At 40.8% G+C, this 15,373-nt stretch overlaps 1 protein-coding gene across 11 annotated transcripts in view; it reads left to right on the top strand.

The window, feature by feature from the left end:
* MARF1 (meiosis regulator and mRNA stability factor 1) overlaps positions 1–15,373 on the top strand; it is a 453,542-nt gene that overhangs the window by 235,264 nt on the left and 202,905 nt on the right. For all 11 annotated transcript variants that reach the window (XR_012235026.1, XR_012235025.1, XM_073591154.1 and 8 more), the window contains 2 exons: positions 3,227–3,346; positions 12,118–12,293. Coding sequence is in view for 9 of the 11 variants with exons in the window: in XM_073591154.1 (XP_073447255.1) it covers positions 3,227–3,346; positions 12,118–12,293 (296 nt within the window). In the remaining 2 variants the exon portion in view is untranslated. The remainder of the gene's footprint in view (positions 1–3,226; positions 3,347–12,117; positions 12,294–15,373) is intronic.

The raw sequence follows: 15,373 nt of genomic DNA on the forward strand, positions 1-15,373 counted from the left end.
CCTGTATACATTCAGATACAGAGCTGCAGCCTGCCCCGCCCCCTTTCTCTCCTCATTAGCTCACTGTCTTTGACATCAGCTTGAGCCAGTGGCGTCGTACTGCTGTCTCAGCCAATGAGGGGAGACCCGGACAACCGAGTCTCTTGTGCAACATTGCTTGATGAAGATGGACCTCGGGCAAGTATGAGGGGGGGCTGCTGCATAAAAAGTTTTTTTATGTTAATGCATTGAGATTAAAAAAGACCTTCTGCCTTTACAACCACTTTCAGTCTCTGATGTTATTTCAAAGACCCCTAGCCTCCCATTGTAACTTTGCCTGTTTAACCACCTGAGACTCCATTGAATATGGTTCTCTCTGCATTTCAGAAAGTGCCCTTTTAACCCATCGGATATTCCTTTTTCTACTCATAGTTGCCTTCCTAATTGTAATTACCTCTACAAGGCATGTATCTAAGCAGGCAGTTTTGTCTTCTACAGAACCATGTTTGGTTCTACAAAAAGTCAAGGTAGTATTGAAGTCTAAAGTCTCTCCTTTTTCTAAGATTTTCACCTGTTACCTGAACCAAAATATTATTCTTGCGCCTCTGTCTGGCCCTAGTACATTAGAAGTAATTTTCCCTTCACTGCCTGAATGTGTAGTTTGTGCTGTGCTGGTTTACCTTTCAGCCACTGCTTCCATTATTATTCCCGATAATGGGTCCCCTATAAAGGAGATCTAGATAATCACACTGCCATTTCTCAGTGACCCAAACAGATTGTTGCTTAAACTTGTCAAGGCTCATTGTACTAACCATAATGGCAGCGACCATCACGTTTCAGAGGCATTTGACAGGCATTGAAGAGGTGATATTTCACTGCCTCAATGCTTGTTTTACCCCCAAAATGTATCATCAGCATCAATATGCTGCAGCCATGCTCCATTACCTAGGTATATACTTCAGCCACGGCCACAGAATGTGTAAGATCCTGGCTGCTGCCTCCTGCAGCTAAAGGAGGACAATTTGGGGATGGTAAAATGGCTCAGCCGCATTTTATATTTTTTGTTTTTTTTGTTTTTTTGTTTTTTTTTTTTTTTTTGATGGGCGTCCTAGCAAACGCAATATACAGGGCTATGGGAGTTATTGAAAAAAATGCACCAACACAGGTTCAACTGGATAGACAGTTATCTTTGTTTAATCTTGCCAACTATGTCTGCTAAATAGCAGCGCATTTGTCTGTGTATCAGGAATTTGCACACATTCCCTGACACAGTGATATGGTCCAAGCCTCAGACTGGGGTGCTTAGAGACTGAAAATGCTTTTCAAGGGCACTGTGGCTGTAAAAAGTTTGAAAACACTTTCCTAGGCATCCTAGGAAGATCGTCATTTTTTGCATGCAATTTTGGTGAGAGTCTCCTTCCCTGCCACTTTTTCTATCCTTCACGCTGATTTACCCTCACTTTGCCAGTAGGCTTGGGAAAAGGTCAGGCAGTTTCACATTCCACCAATACTAGGTGGATCCGCTTATTTTGGCTTGTTGGCCATTATTTGCTGAGTTGCCCACTTCTCATGGAATTACTTTTGGATGTCCCATTGGTTTGAGTGGCTATGCATGGCTAAGGTTTCAGGCTTTGCTTTGCCAGGATCCATTCCACTGAAGGTGGCATAACCCATTGGTATAATTATCTGGTCTAGTGATGTACTCTTGGAAGCGGTTTTTACAGGCAAGTAGAGCTGCACAATTAATCGTCAAGAATCGTTATCGTGATTAATTGTCAAGAATCGTTATTGCGATCTTGACTAAAGTGTTTCACAATTCTTTCTATGCAAAGAATTCTCTCTGCTCTTCTGAAGCCACAGCCCTCAAAAGAAAGGAAGAGAAAAACCAGGCAGTCTGCCAAGAAGCTAAACATTCTTTATCAGTTGAACTTAAGTATAAACATTGTAACAATTTGTCAATGGAATAGACTTCCTGTGTAAGTGAAAAAGTTTAACCACTAAACCTTTTTCTGACATTTGTTGGTTTCAAGTTAAAATCTTTTTTTTGCTAGAAAATTACTTGGAACCCCAAAACATATATATTTTTTTAGTAGACACCCTAGAGAATAAAATGGTGGTTGTTGCAATATTTTATGTCACACTGTATTTGCACAGCGGTCTTTCAAATGCAATTTTTTTGGAAAAAATTACTTTAATGAATAAAAAAAAAATCTAACCAGTAAAGTTAGCCCATTTTTTTTTTTTTTTGTATAATGTGAAAGATTTTACGTCGCGAGAATCGTGAGAGAATCGTGATCTTTTTATTCTAAGCAAAAAAATTGTGATTCTTATTTTGCCCAGAATTGTGCAGCTCTACAGGCAAGTAAAAAAAACAAAAAAACCCACACTTTTACTTACTGTAAAATTGGTTTCTTAGATTTCATTGAGCGACAGATTCCACCCATCTGTTATTTGTGATCTACTAATACCGTTTCTGCAAAAAAATGAAACCTAATTTGGGAGGTAGTGTGCGAAACCTGTCTGGCCATAACTTTGTTTGCTAGTGTCTAACTCCTCTAAACATTAGTGTAACCCAGTTATCTAAATTGTGTATCCGAGTATATGTAATCCCTCACCTTGTAAAATAGAAATGAAGTGCAAAACATTTGTGTTCAAAACGTACATCCTTTTTTTTTTTTTTTTTTTTTTTTGATAACACACCCTCTGTTCTCAGCTGCATAATGATTTTAGAGCACTAGTGGAGGAGAAACTGCAGTTGAGAACAGTGCTCTTATGCTTAGTGTGGTCAGTTTTCAATGGTGAATAGCAGGGACACCAGGGATTTTACACAAAGTATGTAATACAAAGAACAGCATACTGTTTCATTCAAGTACATGGTACAAGCAGGCACATATCCGAAAGATGAAATGTTGGCTTTACATATTATTTAATGAACTCCAAGAAATTGATTTTTTGGCAAGTAACAAAATTCTGTGTTTCTGTACTTTGCTGAAAATGTTATCTGGCTTTAAAAAAAAGAAACAAAAAAAAAAAAATCTAGTTGCAGCCACAACATTTTAGGACGAATAAGCTGCAATATTTTTAGTTATGTTAATTTGCAGATTACCCACGAACCTGCATTAATTTTTTTTTCTCACATGTATGAATCTGTTTAACCTTTAATGTTTTATATATGTAATACTGTCTTCACAAAATACTTATTTTTTTTTTGTGTGTACCTAATTATATTTTTGCCTTTCTATTCTAGCACACATGACTTTGATCCGGATTCATACGTAATCCCATATGTTATCCTTTCCTTAAAAACGTTTGCTTCTCAAGTACACAGCCTCTTGCAGACACACGAGGGCACTGTTCCTCTCTTTAGGTATGTGGACTTTTCTATATTTGTAACTTTCCTTTTTGTTTTAAAAAACTAACAACCCACAGTACATGACCTATAACAATGAATGAGTGGGTGAAGGATAATGTACAAGTCATAGTTATGACGGCGATGAAGGCGTTAATTTACACATGTGCTAGGTAAGGGAGGTGAAAGGTTAAAGTGGATCTAAAGGCTGAATTTTTTTTACCCTAATGAATTTTCTGCATTAAGGTACATCTTCAGTATGTATCTACACCCTGAGCCCGATCTCTATCCAGCACAGTGCACAAGGGCAGCAGCTCCCTCCCTCATAGGCTCAGACACAGTAGCGGGAGCCGTTTACTCTTGCTGCTCTCCATCACAGCCAGTGAGGAGGGATAGGGGGTGGGGTATGTCTGAGCCACATTCTGTGCCAATGGACACAGAACCAGCTTGGGAATGAGCCCACACGATTACCCTCATTTCAAGCAGTTCACTATGGGGGCACTCATTGGTACCCAGGAAGAGGAGGATTGGGCGGCTCTGTAAAACCATTGCACAGAGCAGGTAAGTATGACATGGTGTGTGTGTGTTTTTTTGTTTTCTTGTGTATTGCAACCTTTAACATCTCTTTAATATGCTGGTCATATTAGAGGACAGGATCAGGTTGACATATATACTGTAGAGGGGTGAATGACATTCGAGGGGATTTTATTAGCACACTTACTGCATTGTGCTGATGGTCAGGCAACCCTGATGCATTGATCCATTCTGCATATTCACCTCACATCTTAGGAGTGCATGGACCATGTATGATTGACAAAGTAGAGAGCATATCATTCTGATACATAATGGTTTCCTTTCTCAAATTGACAATGTGCGATAGAGATATCCTATTTATTTCTGGATGAAGCTGCTATGAACAGAGTGCCAGTCTTTAACCTGTACCCATATGCCAATAGGAAATCCATACTGCTAACACAGTCCTCTGCACCCCAAATCTGGAGGTTGGGCAGTGTATTTGAGTAGGAAGCACAGATGCACATGGCCATGTGCTCCACGGACCTGAAATGTGCCTCTGCACATGGAACTGGTCTTTCACGGAAACTGAAATTGACGTTTTTATTGCAATCCAAAATTACATATAACCCTGGCTTAATCGCACTATTGCTTCAATGTGTGCAGCTGTCACGCACTCTAAAAGGGAACTCTTAAACGGAAAATCAAATAACAAAACCCATGAAGTTTAAAGAAGAAAAAGGAAAATTTAAAACAAAAACACAAGCCCTCAAATGTCAAGGTACAAAAAAATACTAAATTTATAATATATGCATGAAAAATGACTGGCCCTAAGCAAAAAAGGAGCAAGTTGAGAGGAAGGAACTAGACAGGACACCACATTGGAAAGCATAGTACAGTGACTCTTAAAATATGAAATAAATTCAAAGCCCTATGGTCAATCAATATACAGTGGGGATGGAAAGTATTCAGACCCCCTTACATTTTTCACTTTGTTATATTGCAGCCATTTGCTAAAATCATTTGTTATTTTTTTTTCCTCATTAATGTACACACAGCACCCCATATTGACAGAAAAACACAGAATTGTTGACATTTTTGCAGATTTATTAAAAAAGAAAAACTGAAATATCACATGGTCCTAAGTATTCAGACCCTTTGCTGTGACACTCATATATTTAACTCAGGTGCTGTCCATTTCTTCTGATCATAATTGAGATGGTTCTACACCTTCATTTGAGTCCAGTTGTGTTTGATTATACTGATTGGACTTGACTAGGAAAGCCACACACCTGTCTATATAAGACCTTACAGCTCACAGTGCATGTTAGAGCAAATGAGAATCATGAGGTCAAAGGAACCGCCTGAGGAGCTCAGAGACAGAATTGTGGGAAGGCACAGATTTGGCCAAGGTTACAAAAAATTTCTGCTGCACTTAAGGTTCCTAATAGCAAAGTGGCCTCCATAATCCTTAAATGGAAGACGTTTGGGAAAACCAGAACACTTCCTAGAGCTGGCCGTCCAGCCAAACTGAGCTATCGGGGGAGAAGAGCCTTGGTGAGGTAAAGAAGAACCCAAAGATCACTGTGGCTGAGCTCCAGAGATGTCGGGAGAAAGTTGTAGAAAGTCAACCATCACTGCAGCCCTCCACCAGTCCAGGCTTTATGGCAGAGTGGCCCGACGGAAACCTCTCCTCAGTGCAAGACACATGAAAGTCTGCATGGAGTTTGCTAAAAAACACCTGAAGGACTCCAAGATAGTGAGAAATAAGTTTCTCTGGTCTGATGAGACCAAGATAGAACTTTTTGGCCTTAATTTGAAGCGGTATGTGTGGAGAAAACCAGGCACTGCTCATCACCTGTCCAATACAGTCCCAACAGTAAAGCATGGTGGTGGCAGCATCATGCTGTGGGGGTGTTTTTCAGCTGCAGGGATAGGACGACTGGTTGCAATCGAGGGAAATATGAATGCAGCTAAGTACAGGGATATCCTGGACGTAAACCTTCTCCAGAGTGCTTAGGACCTCAGACTGGGCCAAAGGTTTACCTTCCAACAAGACAATGACCCTAAGCACACAGCTAAAATAATGGAGTGGCTTCACAACAACTCCCTGACTGTTGTTGAATGGCCCAGCCAGAGCCCTGACTTGAACCCAATCGAGCGTCTGGAGAGACCTAAAAATGGCTTTCCACCAACGTTTACCATCCAACCTGACAGAACTAGAGAGGATCTGCAAGGAGGAATGGCAGAGGATCCCCAAATCCAGGTGTGAAAAACTTGTTGCATCTTTCCCAAAAAGACTCATGGCTGTATTAGATCAAAAGGGTGCTTCTACTAAATACTGAGCAAAGGGTCTGAATACTTAGGACCATGTAATATTTCAATTTTTCTTTTTTAATAAATCTGCAGAAATGTCAACAATTCTGTGTTTTTCTGTCAATATGGGGTGTTGTGTGTACATTAATGAGGGAAAAAAATGAACTTTAAATGGTTTTAGCAAATGACTGCAATATAACAGAGTGAAAAATTTAAGGGGGTCTGAAAACTTTCCGTCCGCACTGTGTATATGTATGTATGTATGTGTGTCTCTATATATAATATGTGTGTGTGTGTATATGTATTTGTGTGTGTGTGTATATAGATAGATAGAAGTTAGCGATGATATCTCTATCATCTCTATTATCTCTGTCTCTATCATCTCTATCATCTCTGTCTCCATCTGTCTCTATCTCTATCGTCTCTGTCTCTATCTCTATCGTCTCTGTCTTTATCTCTATCGTCTCTGTCTCTCTTTTTAAATCATAATGGCAACAGAAACTTCCAAAATTACCCTGATAAAAAGTTTACATACCCCAGTTCTTAATACCGTGTATTGCCCCCTTTACCATCAATGACAGCTTGAAGTCTTTTGTGGTATTTGTGGATGAGGCTCTTTATCTTCTCCGATGGTAAAGCTGCCCATTCCTCCAGTTCCTGAAAATTCTTGGGCTGTCTTGTCATGAACTGCACGTTTTGAGATCTCTCCCCAGAGTGGCTGAATGATATTGAGGTCAGGAGACTGAGATGGCCACCCCAGAACCTTCACTTTATTCTGCTGTAGCCAATGACAGGTTGACTTGGCCTTGTGTTTTGGATCATTGTCATGTTGGAATGTCTAAGTACATCCCATGCACGGCTTCCTGGCTGATGAATGCAAATGTTCCTCCAGTATCTTTTTATAACATACCACATTCATCTTGCCATCAATTTTGACCAAATTTCTTGTGCCTTTTTGTAGCTCACACATCCTCAAAACATCAGTTATCCACCTCCGTGTTTCACAGTAGGAATGGTGTACCTTTCATCATCTCCAAATGAAGCGCTTATGATTGTGGCCAAAAAAGCTCAATTTTGGTCTCATTGCTCCAAATGACTTTGTGCCAGAAGGTTTGAGGCTTGTCCCTTGCTGTGTATTGTAAGCGGGATACTTTGTGGCCTTTGCGTAGTAATGGCTTTCTTCTGGTGGCTCAACCATGCAGCCCATCTTTCTTCAAGTGCCTCCTTATTGTGCATCTTGAAACAGCCACACCACATGATTTCAGAGTCCTGTATGTCACCTGAAGTTATTTGTGGGTTTTTCATTGCATCCCGAACAATTTTCCTGACACTTGTGGCTGAAATTTTAGTTGGTCTACCTGACCGTGGTTTGGTTTCAACAGAACCCCTCATTTTCCACTTCTTGATTAGGTTTGAACACTGCCGATTGGCATTCTCATTTCCTTGGATTTCTTTTTATATCCCTTTCCTGTTTTATACAGTTCAACTACCTTTTCCCGCAGATCCTTTGACAATTCTTTTGCTTTCCCCATTACTCGGAATCCAGAAATGTCAGTGCAGCACTGGATGAAAGGTGCAAGGGTCTGTCAGGAGTCCAGAAACTCATTGACCTTTTTATAAACAGACACACAAATTACAAGAAAACAGATCACAGGTGAGGATGGTTACCTTTTTAAATAGCCATTCATACCCCTTTGTGTCAACTTGTGATCATGTTATCAGGCCAAAATCACCAGGCTATGTAAACTTTTGATCAGGGTCATCTGGGTAGTTTCTGTTGCCATTATGATTTTAAAAACGAGTAAACACAGTTGATTTAATTAATGGCTTCAGCCAAACACTAACCATAAGTGAAAAAACTTTTTGTGTTCATATTTTCTGAAAAATGTCCAAGAAATCATAAATTCTGCCAGGGTATGTAAACATATGAGCACAACTGTGTGTGTGTGTGTGTGTATGTTTATAAAATGTGAGGGGTGTATTCACTTTTGTGAAAATATTATATTATATAATATAATTTTCTCACAAAAGTGAGTACACCCCTCACATTTTTTAAAAATATTTTCGTATCTTTTCATGTGACAACACTGCAGAATTGACCCTTTGCTACAATGTAAAGTAGTGAGTGTACAGCTTGTATAACAATGTAAATTTGCTGTCCCTCAAAATAGCTCAACACACAGCCATTAATGTCTAAACTGGTGGCAACAAAAGTTTTTGAATTAATTTGTCACAGTATTTAATAACATGTTGGTAAGGTTGAATAAAGACAACCAGTTCAACGTGTGTGTGTTTTGTATCATTTCCCATATCCCCATATATTTTTTTGGCTAAGATGCACGTTCAAGAGTCTTTTAAAACTATCCCTACTGCCTACCGACACCACCGATTTGTGTGGAAGAGTTCCACATCCTTACCGCCCTGACAGTGATTGCCCCTACGCATTTTAAGGTTAAACCACTTCTCTTCCAGTCTCATGGTGTGGCCCTGTGTCCTCCTTGCACTCCCTGGGACTCAAAAGTTTCATACTTACAATGGGATCCAAGTTGCGATATTTGTATATCGCAATCATATCTTGTAGTCGTTCCTCATAATTGATGTCCTCCAGTCCCCATATTTAGTTGTTCTTCTCTGGACTCTCTCTCAGCTCCAACACATCCATTCAGAGGGTTAGTGACCAGAACTAGACGCAATACTCCAAATGTGGCCGAGCAAGAGATTTATAAAGTGGCATAATAATAGTCTAATCTCTGGAGTAAATTCCCTATTTAATGCATGCCAACATTCTGCTGGCTGTGTTAGCTGCAGCTTAACACTGCATGTTATTGCTCAGTCTGTCTTCTACTAGGACCCCTAGATCCTTCTCCATCCTGGAAGCCCCTAAGGATTCTCCCCCTAACGAGTAACTGCTTTTATATTTTTACCCCCCAAATGCATTACCTTAGACTTACCAGTCCTAAACTTCATTTGCCATGTAGTAGTTCTCTCCATTAATTTATTCAGGTCCTCTTGTAACGTTTCTATATCCTGCTGTGTTAATGCATATTTTTGTGTTGTCAGCAAATACTGAGATTGAGCTATTTATTCCATCCTCTGTCATTTTATAAATAAATTAAACATAATTGGTCTCAAGACAAAGCCCTGGGGTACCCCACTAACCACTCTAGACCATTCTGAGTATGTGTTATTTATCACAAACCTTTGGAACTGTTGTCAAATGTTGCCAATGTCATCGCAAAGTAGCTTAGGCACAGCTACTTTGTGAAAAAATCATTTGTTCAAGCACTCAACATACTTGGTTGCCCCTTCCCCTTTGGCCTGTATTGTACACCTGTACTGTACTTGCTTTGCTCACAGAGAATTCCCATTGTGGGATAGTTGGACAACTTTCTACTGTGGTAACAGTCAGCAGATTCTTGGCATTAAGTGTTCCAACAAACTGTTCACCAATTCTGCCACTTGGTTGTTTGTTGGGTGTTTAGATTCTTCATGCGGCTCTGTGAGTTCTATTGGGCCTGCTTTCTTAACCTGTTACTTGTGGGCCTTAGTATTTTTGTTCCTGTATTGCCCAAACCTCAATTGAACTGCTTCTGGGCATCCCAGTGTCTTTCTTATTTTCTAGCAATTTTTATTTATTTTTTTTCCCTACAATTCGAACACTCTAAAATTGCCAGTTGGATAGATAAAAGAAGCATGCCTTCAAAACTGTGCCTTGTGAATTTCTTAATAGGTTTCCCAGCTGCTTTGCAGGCAAAGCAGTAGGACCCAAGATTCTCTTATCTCCTGGAGGCTTGGGGCAGGCATTGGACCACCCTATTACACACTGGGTTCCTGACAAACAATGAAAGTAATTGCTAGAGAGAACTTGCTTTGAGTGAAAGATTACCTCATTTCCATTTTTTTTTTTTTATAGCTGAACTGCCTTCACCACTGTTGACTAATGCTGAAAGGGGTCATGGAACAGATTCTGATGGATGGCATAAGATATGGATCCAGCTTAATATACAGCTGAATTGAAAACGTGCATGCATGCACACCATTTTTATAAAGTGTATAAAACCCAAAAACAAATTTTATGTTGCCGCTTAACAGTTATTGGGTGTGAAGGCTGCATATCCTTTTTTTTTTTTCACCTTTTCCCTGGTGATGCTATAAATACACCGACACTTCTTGTCCTTTGTGTCTACACTCCTTCTCCATGGTATCTATGGAAGGAACCATGGTTGTCAGGCATATCTTTGTTCATCTACATTACATGGTGGAGTGATGAAACTAGCAAAGTACTAGATGGAGAGGTCATGGTTTATGCTATCCTTTTCAGCTCACAGGAGGTGATGAGGACTTGGTTTCTTTCAAGATCAACGGGTTTTTTCGGGATTTGCAAACATTTTCTTAGCTTAAAATAAAGAAATGAATCTCCTTACTGTTTTTTTGGATTTAGAGAACACTAACTTGCAATGTCAAATACATAAAAAAAAAAAAAATTTAGTTTTAATAATTGCATTCTCAGCGTCTTCCAGTTGCAAGAGAAAATAATATTGTAAAATGTACTATTTTTTTTATTTTAATTTTTTGAGGCCATTACCATATCCAATGGTTTACTTGGTGTTTGCACTATGTGCATAGCCACAACTAGATCTTCTTGTCTCAGACAGATCTACTTTCTTCTGTCATGTAGGTAGTTAGCGAAAACACAGTACTTCCAGGAAATATGTGCAGCAGCTAAGGTTAAGTTTTTTTTTTTTTTTTGTTTTTGTTCTAGAAAAGAGCCTATGCAGTTAATGGACCCTGGTAGGTATTAAATGGCATCTTTGTAAAATATTCATTTGTTTTGTTTTCAAACCTGTAACAAGAAGGCACAGCATGAGGGTTGTTAACTGGGAGTTTTTCAAGCAGGCTTCCGGGGGACCCCCATGGCCTGCAGGCATTAAAATAAAACGAATAAACATTTTGCAAAACTGCATTTTTTTTTTAATACCTAAAAGGCCCGCTTGGCTGCATAGGCTATATCTTGAAAAGGTGAACTTAGCCCTTAACCTCTTGTCCTGGGGGAAAATGTTCTGCTAGCAGTGTAAACCAGGCTGCAATATTCCGAGGTGTGTTCTTTGTTGGTGTCAAACTTCACACCACAAGAGATATGTAGTTCCTTTCACTGAACCCAAAGTGATCCAATAGTTTGCCACATCCCTTGTAGTATTTTAGTAGACTTTTTAAACTTGGTTTGCTTAACCTCCATTGGGAGGCACAGCAGCCACCTAATGGCGTAAACGTTAAGCATATACTTCTCTAAATGGGCTTCATCCTCCCAAGCACACTATTTTGTCAGGGTTTTGGGAGCCGCTGTTCACGGCATGGGGGTGCCGTTCTTTTAGAGTGCATGCGCCGGTGACCCCATCAATGGCTTTACAGGTAAATATCTCCTAAACAGTTCACGTTTTAGGAGAGATTTACTGTACCTATTCACTGCAATGAATGGTGTCATCCCCCCCTCACTAAGGTTGGCTCTGAAGTAGCCAACACTGCTTGAATTTGATCACTTCAGGTGGAAGCAGTTAATATCTGTATATCCAATCTCACTGCTGTCACTACCCCCCCAATCGCCCAGCGGTGGCCTATTGAGAAGATTGTCTGTGTAAGACGTGATAGGTATTCTCCCTACAGTAAGGGGAATGCCTGTAGTTTCCATAACAGGTTGCCTTCATCTCTTGTTCCTGGTGACCGCTTTAGATTTTGAGTTCCCCCTCCCACTTTGGCTTGATGAAATTGGTCACCAGGGCTTGTAGAGGGTAATATCTTCCAAGCAGAGACTTAAGTGTTTCCTAAACATACATGCTGACTTGCGTTGCTTGCTCAGTATAACTTTTTTTTTTTTTTCTGTCCTACTGACTGTAAACTTGCTAAAAAAAGGAATGTTTGCTGTTTAATTATGTTTGTTTTTTTTTTTTTTTTTTTTTCCCCAGTTTCCCTGATTGTTATGCAGCAGAATTCAGCTCCTTGCATGAGGTTGGAGAAGGGCAAGGAGGAGTGCCTCTGGAGCACATTATTACCTGCGTTCCTGGTGTTAACATTGCAACAACACAAAATGGGGTTAAAGTAGTTAAGTGGATACATAACAAGCCTCCACCCCCAAATTCTGGTGAGTGTATTTATTTTTTAGTTTAGTAATTTTAGTTTGACTTCAATAAGCCAACTCTATTCTAACTCCTCCTTGCCCTGTTTGTAAAAAACAAAACAAAAAAAAACACTGGCGCACTCTAACATCCAATACAAAAGCTTTATTGGTCATAAAGCAAGAAAACCGTGATTAATTGTACTTGTGTATTTTGGCCTTTATCAAAGCTGTGTAATTCTTGAAAAACACAGAAGCTGCTAGCACAGCAATCAATATCCTTGACTCAAATATTCACATAAAGCAGTGCTATTACTAAATTTATAACAAACAATACAGTGAGTTGTAAAACATGTATAATAAACATAAGTGAGTCCACAATCCCAAAAAGCAAAAAAATTGGCTTGTAGCATAATCATCTTGCAAGTGCAGGTATGTGATAAACCGCCTCAAATGGTGAACCACAACACCACAAGCATGTAAAACATGCTTACAGAAAGATTTAGGGAAGTAAAAGGAAAAAAAAACACATGGTACAAATCCTGCCAGATTAGAGTATGCCATAAAATGCAGTCCACGTTCCCCTCGGGTCTGCCGGTCCCATCCAAATCTCAGATATACTAAGGAAATAAGACGCCAAGGAAAGCACACGGCGCAAAACCATTCACAAATTTGTATTAAAATAGCTATAGGTTATTTTATTAAAATATTTGTATGGTTTTGCCCTGTGTGGTTCCCTTGGTGTCTAATTTCCCTAGGAGTATATCTGAGAATTAGATGGGATCAGTGGACCAGTCTTTGCCACCTATTTTGTGTGTGTCCCCCCAAAAATTTGAAAAAGCCCTGGAATACTGTTTAAGTAACACTGTACTTCTCATGCCTATTTCTCGCGTTTTGAGAACTGCATCATCTGTCACTAGGGGGTACTGCAGGGGAAAGGATCCAGTTTAGTTTGCTTGTGTGCTTCATCTTGTACCACCCAGAGTTAGGAGATTGTTAGGATCAATCCCATCTGTATCCCATCAGGCCTTAATTGACTGGTAAAAGGAAAAATTTGTCAGGCAAATTTTTTTTTTTTAACCACTTGCCCACAGCACTATAGCCAAATCCATTACTCTGGGAGGAGGGCGTACACTGACGTCCTCCCAGAGTCGGGCGCCCCCTGGGGCGCGCACACGGGAACATCCATGCTCGCTGGGTTCACGGGACCCGGCGCAGCACAGATCGCGGTAAAGGGCCAATGACAGCAGCCCTTTACCACGTGATCGCTCCGACAAACGACGGCGCAATCACAAATGTCAACAAACCAAAGAAAGTTCAAAGTTCTGCTCTCCTCACTCCGATACAGCGTGAGAGGAGAGATCGTGTGACAAACTGAGTTTCTAATATATTTAGTAGTGCCCAACAGTGCTACATCAGTGCCATCTGTGCCACATCAGTTTCATCTGTGCCACCTCTGTGCTAATCAGTGCTCATCTGCGCCTCTGCAGTGCCACACCAGTGCCACCTGTGCCCATCGGTGCTCATCTGCGCTTCTGCAGTGTCAATCTGTGCCACTACGCCAATCGGTGCCATCTGTGCCATTAGTGCCACTACAGTGCCCCATAGTACACATCAGTACTCTGCAGTGCAGCCTCACCAGCCACCAGTATGGCAAAAAAATATTTTACCAGTGAGGAGGCCTACCAGCGTCTAAGCATGACCGATGAGAGCAGCGGGGAGCTCTCTGAGTCTCAGTCTGTTTCGGATTCGGCCTATGAACCCGTTTTAAAAGCAGTGGGTCTGATACAACATCGGAAAAGGAACGTGTGCCCGTGAAAAGAAGTTCTGGCGTGGAGCAGCAGCCTACTACCAGCAGCGCAGGGCCACTGCAACAAATGCCAAGCACCAGTATTGTGTTATCTCAGCCCCAAAGGGCTAGGGGCCATGCCAGCCTTCCCTATGCCCTTCAAAACCCCCTGTGGCTTCCCCTTAATTCCGGAGCAGCAAACATCCCCCTGGACCTGGACAGCCAGGTGTCCAGGTGAACATCAATGATTTTGCCAAGCTTGATTTTTTTCATTTGATTTTCACCGAAGCCTTCCTATCGTCCATTGTGGCCCAGTGCAACCTCTATGCACAACAGTACATAGTAAGCAACCCTGGTTCTAGTTACGCCCGTCCCTTTGAATGGAGAGAACTTGCCGTAGAGGAAAATTTTTTTAGGCCTAACTTTTAATATGGGACTCAAAAAAACAAATTGTACTCCTATTGGTCTACCAACCCCATCCACCACATGCCACTCTTCTCATCTATTATGCTAAGATCAAGATACCTTATAATTATGAGGTTTTTCTACTATAATGACAACACCCAGTGCCCTCCCGGAAATGACCCAGCTTTTGACAAATCATTTCTCTGAAAAATTATTCCAGTTATATACCCCCGAACAGAATATTTCCATGGATGAGTCCCTTGTAAAATTCTCAGGCAGGCTGGGCATCAAACAGTTTATCCCCAGGAAAAGGGCCCGATATGGGGTTATAATGTACATACTTTGTGACCGAGCAACGGGGTACATCTACTCCTTCATAGTGTACGAAGGGAAGGACTCCCAACTGCATCCCTCTGAATGCCCAGAGTATATTGGAGCCAGCTGAAGAGTTGTCTGGGAGCTTGTCTATCCACTCCTTGGGAAGGGATACCATCTTTATGTGGATAATTTTTATACAAGCTTGCCCTCTTCTGCAATCTTTACCGGAGGGACACCCAGCATGTGGTACAGTAAGACCCAATAGAAAGGGCTTCCAGCAAAAACTCATCAATGAAAAGCTACGAGGGGAGACTGCGTCTTTGCGGAACCAGGAGCTATTGGCTGTCAAGTGGAGGGACAGGCGAAACGTCCACAGGCTCACGACAATCCATAATGACATCTATGTGGAAGTCTCCAGAATTAACTGCCCAATCCAGAAACCACCTTGTATCTATGACTATAATTTGTTTATGGGGGGAGTGAACTTCAATGATCAGATGATTGAACCCTACCTTCCCACAAGAAAATCCTGTCATTGGTATAAAAAAGAGGCCATTTATTTTTTCAGTTTGGCCATGTATAACACTTATGCTAT

This window comes from Aquarana catesbeiana, linkage group LG06 (genome assembly GCF_042186555.1).
Source record: "Aquarana catesbeiana isolate 2022-GZ linkage group LG06, ASM4218655v1, whole genome shotgun sequence".
Taxonomy (NCBI): domain Eukaryota; kingdom Metazoa; phylum Chordata; class Amphibia; order Anura; family Ranidae; genus Aquarana; species Aquarana catesbeiana.